Consider the following 15,441-nt stretch of genomic DNA (forward strand, 5'->3'; position numbering starts at 1 on the left):
TGACAGGCTGCATTCCAATCAGGATATCGCTGGCTCTGGGCTTGTCCATGGGCTGCAGCCCTTTCAAGGGATGTTCCTGTTCTACCACAGGTACTCCAGGGACCACTTGGGGATATGCCTTCTCCACCCTGGTGCACCTCCACCTCCTCTGGCCTTGCTGTTCCCTCTGATTGTCACTCTTCTGTTTCCTTCATCTCTCTGGCATTTTCTGCTCTTTTTTAGGTATGTTTATGAACGGTGGGGCTTAGCTGTGTCCTGCAGAGGGTCTGTTTCAGAGAGTTCTGTCTACCAATGGGAAAACCCTCACTCATTCTCACTGAGGCCACTCTGCAGCTCCCCTGCTAGCAGAGTATTGTAATTTATACCCAATACAATTAGCTACACATTTATCACCACAGAATTATATGGTCTCCTTGAAACTTAGGGTTATTAGAAGTCATTTTCATGGACTGTGATAGCTGACATCTTGACCACATATCTGTGCTGGAACAATGTCACATCAGTGCTGATGGTTTCTAAGAGTATTATGAGGATACTGACATGTTAAGCCACAGTAACTGTATCCACAAATAAATCAAGCAACTAGAATTGTTTGTTTCAAAATAATAGGCTCTTTACAGAATATTTAATAAAAACCATACCAAAATATTAAAACCAGTTCATATGAAGAAATATAGAACAGAAGATATTTCCTGAGTAGCTATTGTAAGTTTTGGTGACTTTCCAAGACCAAAAAAATTCCTTGCATTTACTGTCTCTACTATTCCTCCCAACATAAACACCCAGCACTGTAACCTGTAGATAAAAGCATGCTATATGAGCAGAAACGATGATCTGTAATTATGTGATTGCCAGATATGCAAAGGGAAAAGGGACTGGATTTCTTCATACCTACCCTTTTTAGCTTCCACTCTTTTCATGTATGTCCACAGCAAACTGCCACAAAAAGAACAGCTGAAAAACTAAGCTGCTAAAGGTGAAGGGACAAATACTTGAGAGTAGGAAAGAGTGGAGAAAAAAGGTAGAAATCCAACTTTAAAATGTCATATATAAGAAGAAGAAAATAGACACTGCTAATAAACTGAAGGCGAATTAGGGTATTGTTTTAAGGTAACCCCTCTTGCTAACAATGAAACACTTACTCCTTCAGCTGCTTAGTCAGCTTGACAACCTGAGAGGCCAGTGACATACATGTCTCCACAACAACTAAGTAGCGGGAACACATGGTGTGCCCATGTCGCTCAGCACTTTGAGAGGGTTTCTCTCCCACATGGTTTTGCATGGTGACATTTGCTCCATATTCAACCAAGGTCTGTAAAAACATAAAAGGGAACAGTGACATCTGTAAGTGTAAATCTCTGTTGTGACTTCTGATCAGCACAAGAATGGTTGAACAAAAAGCACTCCTGAATAAAATGTTTGAAAAACATTAGTCTAAGCCAGTAATTTTTAAAATTCACTCACTGACAAATCTGTTTGCAGCTTGAATTCAAACCACATACCAATAAAATCTACCAGTCAGGTGCAACAGTAACATAGGTGAGAGCTGCAGTTCCGAAGAGTTATAAAGAGACTATATTTTATATGTTATTCCTTCCTCTCCCCTCGAAATTCTACTAAATGAATTTGTTTTCTGTTCATTCATTTTCATGTTCATTCATTTCATCATGAATGCACTTGCAGCATTCATACAGGTGATGGGACTAACAAATGAAAACAGAGGACTTTTGTTTGGCCACCTATTGATTCTCTCCTGCACCACAGTAACAAACTTTTGCAGATGCACCTATCTATGCATTACAGAACATTGTGATAACATTGTGATGGCAGACCTAGAAAAGAAGACACAGGACACCTGTTGTAGATGGCATCTAGGTCCAGAGCAGCAGCAGAATGAACACATTGCTAGCCAGTTTACAATGAGCTGTAATAGCTTACTAGGTCTTTTCTTAGGATCTCCACACTGCAAGGTATTGCAACACACCCTTAGAATCTCATTTTAGTAATGTCTTTGCTACAGTATTTGCTGACTCCTTTTGTTGTTTAACTCTCCATTTTCTACCACAGCAGAATCCCTATGTTTAAAACACTCCTTAGGGAAGTCTCAGTGTCCTGACTCCTTAAATAAGTAATACTTAGATACGAAAGACAGGGCAGATACTTAAGGTCAGATAGGCACAAATTTCTTATTGCACATAAAGAACTGTACAATGACTATATCAATCTAGTTGGAATTTTGCAGGGGGGTTAGGTCACTGTGGTTTTTTAATGCTGAGAGAATCTCATTGCTTTGCACTTGCTTGGTTAGTCACTATTTTCTTTTGAAGACATACTGAAATATGTGTCAGTTTTTAATCTTCAAGAAAAATAAGATCTTATACCCTGACGTATATCCCTGTGTTACTCACAGCATCAGCAAAGAACCCTAGCTTGCTGCTGGAGAACTATCCCGGTTTTAAGCATGACATTTGAGTTATTCTGAGACTAGAACAAAGAGTGTTCTATGTGCAAAAAAAGCTCTGTCTGGCTGACTTCAAGACATCCAATAACTGAAGCAAGATTTGAGACCAAGTCTTCCCTCTTTATGATCTGTTTGTGATAATCAGTTAGGAGCTATTTGCATTGATGGAGTAGGTAAAATGGACCTAATTATTCTCAGCAATGCTTTGATACGCATTGATGCCAACCCCTAGGAAAACCTGTGATCCTGTACAGTCAGAAACTACAGCATCATTAACTTTATGCACACACATGCAGACGAGGAATTGCATGGCTGAGCTCTTGGTTGACTTATCCAAGCAGAGCTGGTAAGCCACTGAGGGCTGGAGTGACTTGGCTGACCACAAAGAGCAGACACAGAGACCTCGGCATCTGCTGGGAGAGAAGTGGAATGGGTGGTCTGTCTGATCTGCTAAAACCATACAGAAAGGAAAGTTACAAACTCTTGCACTGCATCTCATATCAATAGGTTGGGCTTAATTTGTCAAGAAAGAAAACAAAGGAGAGTTATGACCTTGCAGAAAGTAATCATATAGTTTGAAACATAATAGCAGCATCACATGCTCATAAACACAGTGAGTAAGCGGGCCAGGGAATCACTGACAGCCTGTGATTCTTCATTTTTTATGCTGTTGCCTATAATTTCTCTGCTTTCTTTATCACTTCTTTCCTCTTACCAGATTATTCACAGTACATTATTTTAAATTAGACTGCAAGCTTACTGGGCACAGAGCTTATTTTGTTTCACAGCCGAAAATATCAACTACACTTAAGACTGTGAGGTGTTAGTGAAGTGATATTACTGACATTGCGTATTTTTATCACCACTAGATAATTTCGTAACTTATTTCTCATGGTCTCACTTCAACAAAAAGCACTTGTTGAATTGCATATTTACCTAAAATAAAATAATCTTTAAAATTCTAAGCCATTTATTAAGGTTTGCTTTTAACAGCGAAAGCAGGGCTAGTCTCTTTGTTTAGTTTTATCCATGAAAACAGCCTGCAGATGTTACCACTCTGTTCAAAGTAATCCATACCCATTTCTCCTTCAAATGTACTGCACATCTTGATGAGGCACTGCTGAGATAGCAACCCTAAACACACACTCCATAGGAGCCCTAAGCACACCCCCTACCACAATAGTGCCCCCCACCAACAAATCATAAACATTTCTTCTATCCATTTTTTCCAACTGATGATAGCAACTGGCTACAATACAATAGTAAACCCACCAGATTCAGCATGGATGTGATGGTTTGCTTATTTTATTCTCATATGAGTTTTTACAGGATCCATTCTTCAAGTCTTTAAGAAAAAAGACATATTCCCTCAGCAAGAAAATGCAGAGATGGTCATGTCCTCCAAATCTATTTGACTGTCTTCTTTTCAAGTCTATTCACTCAGCTCAACCTGTTTTTCTTTTTTTATTATGCAATACTCTCACAAACTGGCTTTTACAAAATTATGTCTTCTGGGAGACCAAATATATAAATAGACTGTAATAATAATAATAATAATAATAATAATAATAATAATAATAATAATAATAATAATAATAGCAGCAGCAGTTCTGCAGCTGTAGATCCAACATAACAGTGTGCACAAATATACTTAGCTCTCTGGAGAGGTTAGCTAATGAAAATTAACTCTCCTATTTCTTTTAGGGTTGGACTAATACAAAAGTTCTGTATTTGCAATGGCCTGAAGAGTGGATTGGTTCATGTGTGGTTGCAGGAATAACATGTTTACTGATACATATCTGAGTTCTTGGAGAATTACTGCTCCTTCTTGACATGTTTTCCTCCCCAACTTGACTTAACAACTTTAATTTTTTTTTAATAACTTTAAGTTTTTAATTTAACTTAACTTAATAACTTTAACTTGTCTTTCTGCCAAGAGATTATTTTTTTAATCTGTTCTTCTGCAATTACTTGTTTATTTATTGAATATCTCTCTGCAATTTCCTGGAATAATTTTATTATTATTTCTTCTCCAAAAAGCTTTGGCTCAAAGTGCCGACAACACAAACAGTGAAATGTACTTCTGTGACTAATGGTTCTAGCAAATTTGATGGACAGAGGATACATCTGCAATTAAGACAATGTTCATTGTTTCACCTTCAATAATTTACCAGAAGTGCTGATCAACCAGGGGGGTTCCAGTGACTGCAAGCTGCCAAACTTGGCAGCCATGTATAACAAGGGTTTGAAGAAGGAAGGATTCAGGGAAGACTAAGCCTGTCAGCCTGATCTCAGTGCCAGGCAAGTTCATAGAGCAGATCATCTTGATCATCCTCATGCAATTAATACAGACAACCAGGGGTTCTCACCTATAGCATGGGTTTATGAAAGGCAGGTTCTGCTTGACCAAGCTGACCTCATTCTATGACAAGGTGACCTGCCTAATGGATGAGGAAAAGGTTGTGGATGTGTTTACCTGGATTTTAGCAAAGCCTTTCATATGGTTTCCCACAGTATTCTCCTAGAGACTCTTGCTGCCTATGGCGTTCACTGAGAGAAAAACTGACTGGATGGCAGCTCTGAGAGCAGTGGTGAGTGTATTTACCTCCAGATTGTGGCTGATCAGTGGTGGTGCTCCCCAGGGCTCAGGGTTGGGGCCAGTCCGGTTTAATGTAATCAACAACATAGACAAGGGGATCAAGTGCATCGTCAGTAAATTCACAGATATATCAAGTTGGGCAGGAGCGTTGATCTGCTGGAGGGCAGGAAAGCTCTGGAGAGGGATCTGCACAGACTGGATCAAAGAGCTGAGGCCAACTGGATGAGATTCAACTGCACTTGAAGGTCCAGTGCATCCTGGCCTGGGTCCATAGTGCGGCCAGCAGGACCAGGGCAGTGACCATACCCCTGTACTGGGCACTGGTGAAGCCACACCTCAAGCCCTGCGACCAATTCTGGGCCCCTCACAACAAAAAAGACATTGAGGTGCTGGAGCAAATCCAGGGAAGGGCAGCAGAGCTGGGAAAGGGTGTGGGACAAAAGCCCTACCAGGCTGAGGGAGCTGGGGTTGTTTAGCCTGGAGAAAAGGACACTGAGGAGGGACATTGCTCTCTACAATTTCCTGATGAGAAATTGTTGACCTGCAGGAATTGGCCTCTTCTCGCAGTTAAAAATTAACAGGATGAGAGGAAGTAGCCTCAAATTCTGCCAGGAGAAGTTTAGAACAGTTATTAGGAAAAAAAAATTCACAGAAAGGGTTGTTAAGCACTGGAACAGACTGACTGTTGAAGTGGTGGAGTCATTGTCCCTAGAAGTGGTGTGGATGTGGCATTTGAAGACATGCTTTAATGGTGAACATGATGGTGGTGCTAGTTTGGTCAGACTTGATGATCTTTGAGGTCTTTTCCAGCCTTAATGGTCCAATGGTTCTATGACTCAGTGACCAGCCATCCAGTTCAACTCCATGACTTTTTTGGTATATCTGCACTGAACTCAAGTATTGGATGGAGGTATCCAAACTGGTCTATTCTGTCTCCTGTAAGTACTCTAGATGTGTAAGCCTTCTCAGCTGGAAAAACGACCAATTTTAGCACCTCTATAAACAGAACTATATTGTTTTCAGTGGCCAAGATGATTTACTGAAACTTAGTTAGAAGTCAGCATCACTCTTCATTGTATAGCACAGATTCATTCCAGGATGGTAAGTCTGAGCAGCATGGTTTATTCAAGTGTAAAGTGTTCAACAAACCTATATTTTATACTTCCCCTGAAATGGATAGCTACAAAGATCCTTTTTCAATGGAAAAAGAAACAGAAGGAAAACATCAGAGTAATGACAAAAGTATGCATATCTGTACTGGCTGCCCTTTTGTAACACAAAAAAAAACACAGTAGCTGCTTATATGTAAACAATATAATCATGCTTTCATCTTGCAATACAAGTTAGTTTAGGCTTACAACAGCATACTCGAGAATAGAATCAAAACCCAGAGATTTTCAGTATTTCAGTCTGACTCCTACTGGTTTCAAGTTCTTCCTTCTGATATATTTTAATGTATCAATAATTTTTCCCACTTAGATTTCTAATATTTTTTTTGTCATTCAAGCTTGAAGTTTAGAGGTGTCTGCTATAGCTATCACTCTACCTGTATGCATCCCAGATAGCCATGTTGAGCAGCTATGTGAACAGCAGTATTTCCATCCTGGTCAACTTCATCCAGCGAAATCCCTTGTTCTTGCATAAACTGAAGAAGCCACAGAAGGATTTTCTCCTAAGGGCAAAGAAATATCACAAAAGATAAGAAATAATGAAAAGGAATACTGGTGCTGTCATCTATTACTAATACTATCCAATAATTCCTTGTTTTCAGTCTTAACTTTGTAGGCTTAGTGCATCATGGAACTCTGGTTTGTCTTTTTGGAGGTTCTGGGTTTCTTTCCCCCACCCACCAAGGAAAAAAGTGGAAATACTTTATTTTATAAAAAGAAATAATAGGAAAAATACGAGTACTGTAACACATTTTGAGAAATTGTACATCAAGATTGTGCGAGCCTCTGGGCTGGTGACGAAACCTGAAGAAGAATAACCCATATATCAAGCTGAAAATTAGGTTGAGAAATTTGGTCAGACTTCAGAAAAGCCTCTCTAGAAAATCAAAATAGGATTATGATCAGATGACAGAGCTGAGCAGCTAAGATTCTTCAAATCTATAATCATTCCCCATGTGGTTGTGCTAAAGACAAAGCAACACAACTAAAAGCAGAAAATAAAGCTACCCTAAGAACTCAATACATTCACTCATGGACCATTCGTATGCCCTGCATGTAGGGAAGGAGGGGGAGACTTGGACTGCAAAAACTTGTCACTGAAGGTCTGGAAGCCAAAATAGAAGCAGAAGCTTTTTTTTTCAACATCACCTTTTTGTGTGTGTATGTAGGTGCAACGTACACTTATTCGGGTATTCTTTTCTAACAATGGAGAGTTACATATGCGCACTAAGCTTTTTTGACTTCTTATTTTCCTCAGGGAGTTTATTTGGAAAAAAAAATTCTTCTCTCTAGGAACTTCCAATGCCACTGCAGATTAAATTTCACTTCGTCATAATGAATATTATACATATTGAAAATCTAGAATAAATCTATAGATTGTATAGAAAAGTGGGGTCCATGAAAGCTGACTACAGCTGCTTTCCCAGTTTTTCTGTCTGAAAAGGTGAAAAGACTAAATTACTTCCTAGCATAAAACTTTTTTATTTAAATGTGTATTTTTAATACCTTGTGTTGATACCTATCATGTTATACCTGCTCAGAGCTCCAGTTCCAGGGGGCTTTGTGGATTCTAGTGTTGCTGAGGCAAAAGCTGATCCACAGACTTAACCTGCAGCACCTCAGTAGCTTCAGTGACACATAAATACGTAATCACCCAAAATTAGAAATGTGGAAAACTAAAGTAGGCCTAAATAAAAAAGTACTGAAAGCACATATAGGACTGTGAGCAGTAATTAGTAGAAAAGAGAAAGAATAAAAACTGAGAAAGAAAAGCCTAAAAAGGTTGAATACAAACCTGCATTTTTGTGTAAAAGTACTACAGAAATTTTAATCTCAATGAAAAGAAGAGGACTCTTCTCGAGCTACTCCAGGATGATTCTGCACATTCATGCGTCTGGGTCTCTGCTTGCTGCCTCAGAGGGCTACTCTGTCTGATGCTTATCTTCTTCATATCTTCACTTCAGCAGCAATTTTGTTCTTACTAGAGGGTGAAGGCATAGGTATTTTGACTTCTCCTTGGCTCAATGCCCAACACAGCTGACAGCCAGTGTGGAGAGATGACTACAGATCACATATTCCTTTAAAAATACTTTTGAGCATTTCCCAATATGCCAGTGGTGTTGGCCAGCAAGGAAGAAGGATTATACTACTCCTATGAATTTCCCCTATGTTTTGATAATTAAAAGAAAAATATTTTAGCAAAACTTATCTGCAGAATTGGAAGACAACTATAGCTTTGAAATCATATATTTCTTTGGAACATATTAGGGATCAGAATGTTAAGCATGTTCTGTAATTTTATGATCACAATCAGCATGGACCAAATGATGCTTTCTAGTCATTTATCTTATCAACAAGGAAATCAAGTGGCTGGGTGGCCCAATTCAATCATCTGTACTTAGGACTACCTGTGCACTAAGTGATCACAGGCACAACATCACAGTTCTACTCAAACAGTTTGTGTTTCAACAAATTTATCCTTGATCAAAAAAACCCAAGAAAAAAATATTTTTTTCACTTAAAACTAGGGAAAACAAACCCATCATATATCAAAATAAGCCACATTTCAGTTTATTACCACTCATAATACATATTTAAAGGAAAAATGTTTTCAGGAATAGATTTATAGTCTTCAATTTATTCAGAACCAAAGGAAAGATAGAAAGAAAATTCATCAGATGAAGGCAATGAAAAATAATCACTTTTTTTGTGAAGTAATAGGAACTGATAAATACTGATAAATTATTCAGTATATCTGTTACTTTTAAGACCTACAATGCTTATGCTCTAGCAGTTATTAACACCTCTCTGCCATATTCTAGACCTACAATAATTCAAATCTGTCTACAAGGAGATTTCAGGAAAATTTGGGACAGGTTGCTGACTTTGGTTCCATCGGATAACTTTTGGGGAAGAAAGTACAACTAACATGGACCACTTAAATGATTACCACTTAAATGGCCTACAAAAGGAAGGGTTAGCATGCTGAAGAGTACTGACTCTACAGCTAATCCTAGACCCATCACTTGATATTAATTAAATAAGCTGGCCTTCCCAGTATCCCTTCACAGAAGAGGAGTAGGAGTGCGTGATAACAACACATTGCCTTTGTAATAATGACATTAGACAGGAAGGCAAATATCCTGAGGTGTAAAACACGGGTGTTTCGTTAGCTATCTGAATATCTGAATGTTGTACACTCCTTCCCACTGTGCTCTCCGGAGCCGTACCACCATCAAGGCGTGCACAGGATCCTTTCTAGAACACCAGCATGCTTCAGGCTGGTTGCCCAAAGTCTCTCTAGATTCTCCAGAGTTCAGAAAATGCAAATCCTTGACATTCCCCACCCTCTGCACCCACCTGTGCAGTCCATACTACCACAACAGCCCTGATGGAAAGGCATGCCAGCCCCATGAAGCTCTAAGTCAGGACTAGGACAATGTGCGCCCAGGACTGCACCACCACCTTCCTGTTACTGGTGAACTGGATCAGACACACCTGGCAGCCCTGTACTCATGCCTTAGCCCAGTGTGCAAAGGCCTGCCAGCCGTCATGGTTTCTCTTGCATAATATCATGCTTAAAGAAACCCTTGCTAGGAGCTATGCTGACCAGGCTATAGGTTGACTTTGAGCTTTTGTTCTCTTCAATCAGATTAACTTATGTGGTCTCCTCTCCGACTGGAAAAATAAAATGTTGTTGACATGTCCTTGGAGGCAGGCCACAACTGTAGTTTGATGACCTGTAACATAGGAACTTTGCTATGAACTCCCTTCTGCTGCCCATTCTAAAGTATAATTCTTGAAGAAAAATATGGCGTGCATGTCTAATGCCTGGAGAAACAATGGACGGACTGAATCTCTTAGAAAACGATTCTATAACAGGTCTTCCTTGTAAAAATATTACTCTTGTAATTCTGCCAAGACCAGTGTTTACATGGATTATCTCTTGTGTAAGTAATGGTAAAATAAATTAAAGCTTCCAGGACAGCGCCAAGTAAGCATTTAAATTTCTCAAAGGTTTTTTTTTTCTTAACACAGTTGGGTAAGATAGTCTGGCACCCCTTCAGCCTCAATATACCCTCACATTTGAAGTTTGTTTATGGATTATAAAAAAATATATAATCAGCACTACATATGAACTTTGTCTGGCATTCAGCTAACTAAGAAAATTTGGCAGCAATTTATATATCACCTTTTCAAATTTCATGGGTGGCTGACTGTGGTTGGTGTTTTTCAAGTGGTAGAGCTTCCGTTCTGCTTTGAAAAGAATCTAGATAAAGTGTGCCAGATCTGTTTCTGGCAGTAAATAGCATAGCTCACGAAAAAACTCCAAAACTTCACTGGCTTTAGTTTATATAAATATCTTTAGAGATGAGGACAAAATCAGATTAATCAAGTGAAGATATGAATTTAAGTTCATATGCAACTTTCTCTTCCAAACTTTTTCTTCCTAGTAGGAAGCACTCTTTTCTCTATTCCTGTTTTGATCTGGCTCACATATTCTCTATCCTCAGTGCTGGGTTTACAGCAAGCTTGCTAACACCAGCAATCCATATATCCAGCAGGGTCCTGTCTCACACCAGTAACATCTGTATAGTAGAGAAGTGCAGAAAAAATGAGATCTTTGCACAGCATGAAAACAAGGGCGTCTCTGTGCCTATGGAAACAGCAGGAGAAAAAGTAGACTCCCAGCACCACAGCTGTCCAAACCTGCCTCCTCTCCTTCCCTACCCTTACAGTAAATTCATGCTTGGACAGAAGCAGTTAGCAGCAGAAATATGCCACAATAATTGTATGGCATTTAATGAGACAACCACACACAGCAAAGAACTGATTTTCTTAGTGGTTATATTTTGTTTGCTGTCTCTTAAGAAGAGTAAAAAGCATTCGCACAAAATCAGTAAGGTTTGGTGTCTGTGCCAATGTCTGGGGAGTTGGAACTGGATGATCTTTAAGATCCCAACCCAAACCAGACTATGATTCTGTGATTCCATGATTTATCTTAAATGTCTATCAAAGAAACTGTGGGATCAAATGGTCCATCTGCCAAAGAGATTAGAGAAGAATAACTGATCACTATTTCTTTCACAGTAGATCCTGGAGAAGGTCCCTTGAAGATGGGTTATTGCAAGATCTACTTAGGAGAAAACAGACATTGTGGGAAGACAATGTAGTGTAAGTAACTGGCATAAATGTTCCTCCAGATATTAGCAAAACACTGGAATGCTGTACTCCTGTGCTGTCTCATTGTAATATTAATAGACAAGTTAGATGTGAAACAGGATTGATTTACAATTAGCTCAGCTGGCTAGAGCATGGTACTAGTAACAGCAAGCTTATGGGATCAAGCCCTATATGGGCCATTTATTTAAGAGCTGGATTAGATGATCCTTGTGGGTCCCTTCCAAATCAGAATATTCTGTGAATCTACAGATATTCTGTGAATCTACAGAATCTACTACCTACTTTTGTATGTAGTTTTCAACTAAAGCGGCTAAAGCTAGACAGATGATGTTCAAGTTCTACCATACTTCACTGGCAATACAATGAATTCTTAAATTGCAAAATTTTGTTGCTCTTCTGATGTATCCTATGAGTCCTCTAGACAACAGCTAATTTCTGTAGACATTCTTAGGATTTATTGGTTGACCTAATATGCCAGTTAATCTTCTCCTTGCCATTATTCAAACCTTATAAATCAAAACCCAAACAACCAAAAACCAAAACCCAAACAACCAAAAAAACAAACAAACAAACAACTTCACAGGGGAAAATGCTGAAAAAATTACACAGGTTAAGTTAGGAAAGATTTTGCTCTACTTCAACTAATTCAGAACATCTTAATTAAAAGCCACAAAATGACATACACACTTTAATTCGAATTCTTGTACAAGCATCTAAGTAATCCATTTGAAGAAGAAAAAGAAAGTCATACCTGGCCATAGCAACCTGCATAATGAATAAGGCTTGGGTGGTCTTTCGAGCAACTGAGTTCTGCAATAGCTTCCGTTTCACTCACCATCCACCGAACACACTCCAGCTGACCATTCTAAACAAGCAAAAAAAAAAGTCTAGATTCCATTCTAAAATCTAGCTGTTTCCATTCTAAACACATCTACTAGAGAGCAAAAGGTTTATCAGAATTATTAGAACTTTCCAGTTTGTTTAAGAATTTAAAGAATAAGCCAATAACACCTTTTGTCCTTTTCTGCAGAAAGGCTGGCTTATTTAACATTTGGTTCCTTTACTTCCAATAATACTTGAACATTCTTTGTCATTCACAGAAAAGAGTATGAATGTGTTGGAGTTCTTCCTGCAAGTGAGGGTGCCCTAGCACAAGTATTTCTAATGATGACTTACATAACTGGACATGTCCTGGGTCATTGCAAAGTTCTGTAAGAGCCTTTAAGTCATCTGGCTTAACTAAAACTTGTGGTTCTTTATTCTTACTTCCAGAGTGGTCTTCAACGCTGGTACAATGATATTTATTTTTCTTGCTCTTCCTTTATACCACTGTAACTCCCATAATCTTGTATTATATGGGGTGTGCACCTCTTTTCCACAAAAGCGATAAGTACTAGAATTTACTGGCTTACAAATACATCATATACCCACCTTGAATAAACAAGGAAGAAAAATTGCAAAAATTTTCTGAGACTTTAAACTGGCAGATTGTAAATATACAGTGTGATACAGGCCAAGATTTCAGAGCATTTTATTAGTACAACTAGGATCAATTTAATTTTCTAATCATATAGCTTGGTCCAGAAAAATAAAAAACCCCTACCCTGACACCTGCACTAGGACCCTAGGTCATTGAAATGATGCTTTAAATATGCAAAACTGCAGGCTGGAATCCACCAGTCTTCTCAGCTTCCAAACCTTTGCCAGGAAGAAAGTAACAATAAACCCCCTCAAAGAAACAGAAACTCTTGTATTATGTCTCACCCCTTCCCTTCTTTGTCCCTGAGGTATTTAGAGGATTAAAGGAATGACATTTAACCATTCACTCTCACTAAAGAACCAGAACCACTATGGGTAAATCATCAACTGCTTTGGACAACCAGGAATTTTCACCTCAAGGTGCTTTTATGCTTTGTAAACTTGTTCTTACACTTGTCTTACAAGACTATACCAGTACTTGTAAAAAAAACAAGAAACTGTTATGCTCCTTAAAGAAACAACTGAATCCAAGTTAAATGAAAGCTGCTTGAAATATAACAAATAGTCTCTAGATTCAGTAGACTGATTTAAAAATTAATGTATATGCATTGATAACAATGTGAAAACTGTCACTATTATACAGTGGATATTACATCTTGTGTAGTAATCCATTTTCCTTTGCTTATATAGTACCAGCCAACAGGGGTTTTTTTCCCCTCACTTATAAAGCCTGAAAAATAACATCCTGCTGGATGCATTTCTACTGCCATCAAAAGAGGAAACTAAACGACCTTTATGTCGCCTAACAGTAGAGAAAGGGCCTGTTACCTTTATTGCTAGCCCAGCTGGAGTTAGCTGCTCAATGTTTCGTTCATTCAAACAGTCTTCACCCATCAAAGAAGTGAGATGCTGCAGGCATTCTGCATGTCCCTTTGATGCTGCTACATGCAACAGATTGTTGTCACATTCATCATGGATCTTATCCAGATTATCTGCTGCTAAATGTGGCTGTTAAAAAAAGCCGTATGTTAGTTACAACTAAGGATAAAAAGATACATTTATCCTCACAGCCCCAGACACAAGCCAATAGGTTTCCCAATAGGCATGTTCTTTTACAAGTCAAAATCCAGAGCTTTTCACTTCACTGTACAGAACCTGGATACTACTAGCATTAGGACAGAAGTGGGATGTTCAGTGGCTTGATTAATCATGAAGTTTCTCTCCTCATGTAAATGTCATGCAACAGCGCAAGATCTTAAGTGCCTTCAATTCTTTGCGCTAGTCTAGTCAATACGGTAACTGCAAAAATACCCATAAATTAATAATTTCTGTCTATTTTGAGTTTTCTCTCCTTTTAATTTTTTTTGGCATTATATTGATATGTAATTGAAGAGAAAATATTCATGACTTCTGAAAGACATTCCTGACTAATTTTGCTCATCACAAAAGTGACAGCTTATGCTTAGCACCATTTAAAACACAGTTAAAGCACATGACAGAAGACTTTGGTGTGATGGGTTTTTTCCATGAAAAAAACTGTTGAGATATTTACTCAAAGTTCAACACCACTATGATGTAATACATTATTTCTGCCCGATTCTAATTTAAAGACAAAATAATTGGATTGAGAAACTCCAAAAGAAAAACAGATGATTGAAGACAGAGTCAAGAAGTAGCAATAACAAAGTTCCTAGAGTTATGCAGTCTTGCCAGAGTATTGTTCCATGAGTGTACTTCATGAAGAGGTTTCAACCACTTTGGAAAAAATACATATTTTCTTACCTATGATGTCCTCTTTTTTCCCCCAATTTCTATTTCAGGACAAATTTATCTTGCTTTTATTTCTTAATGAGTAATCTAATATTCTCTTCTGCCTCTGTCTAGTTTTGAATATCTTCCTTTGTCCTTGTTTCTATGTTAATGGCATGCCTTTGTGCTTGAGTTAGACTGCTAAGCAGAGAAGCTAAACAAAAATCTAACAAAAACAGTTTTTATACATACACTGTGCCTTCACCAGCTGCTCCATGTGGAGATCACATGCTCTGCATCATTGTGCTAACTTGCAGCCAGTTACTTTGGAAACCAACATTGACAGTGCCTGATCACAGTGCTAGAATTTACTAAAAAAACCTTCATATGGGTCAGAGGCCAACAAGGCTTTACAGAAAGCTCCTCCCTGAGAATGCTGCTGCAACAAGACAGCGTAAATACTCCTGAATAATAATCAGAATACAACAGAAGCCTCTCTGTTCCCATCATCAACTTCTATATAACAATAATGGTAAACCAGCAATAATTGAGCAAAGTGACCCACAAATGTGAAAGGCAAAACTGTTTGGATTTAAATTTGATATTTAAATGATCCTATTAGTTAAAATGTCTGCCTTCTTTATAATTTCAGTGTACTGCATAAAACAGCAATCTTGGCCATGCATACATAAAACTAGTATCTTGGTTTTGCTACATATTTTATTCAAATATTAATACTTTGCATTTGGAAGCCCATAAGCTTAATTTCTAAGGAGTCTACAAGATAAAAAGGGCACTTG

At 38.3% G+C, this 15,441-nt stretch overlaps 1 protein-coding gene across 6 annotated transcripts in view; it reads right to left on the reverse strand.

The window, feature by feature from the left end:
* SNCAIP (synuclein alpha interacting protein) overlaps positions 1-15,441 on the reverse strand; it is an 89,487-nt gene that overhangs the window by 15,564 nt on the left and 58,482 nt on the right. For all 6 annotated transcript variants that reach the window (XM_030969314.1, XM_030969315.1, XM_030969309.1 and 3 more), the window contains 4 exons: positions 13,721-13,900; positions 12,165-12,278; positions 6,607-6,732; positions 1,143-1,312 (listed from right to left, as the gene is read on the reverse strand). In XM_030969314.1, coding sequence (XP_030825174.1) covers positions 1,143-1,312; positions 6,607-6,732; positions 12,165-12,278; positions 13,721-13,900 — 590 coding nt within the window. The remainder of the gene's footprint in view (positions 1-1,142; positions 1,313-6,606; positions 6,733-12,164; positions 12,279-13,720; positions 13,901-15,441) is intronic.

The sequence above is a fragment of the Camarhynchus parvulus genome, chromosome Z, assembly GCF_901933205.1.
Source record: "Camarhynchus parvulus chromosome Z, STF_HiC, whole genome shotgun sequence".
Classification (NCBI taxonomy): domain Eukaryota; kingdom Metazoa; phylum Chordata; class Aves; order Passeriformes; family Thraupidae; genus Camarhynchus; species Camarhynchus parvulus.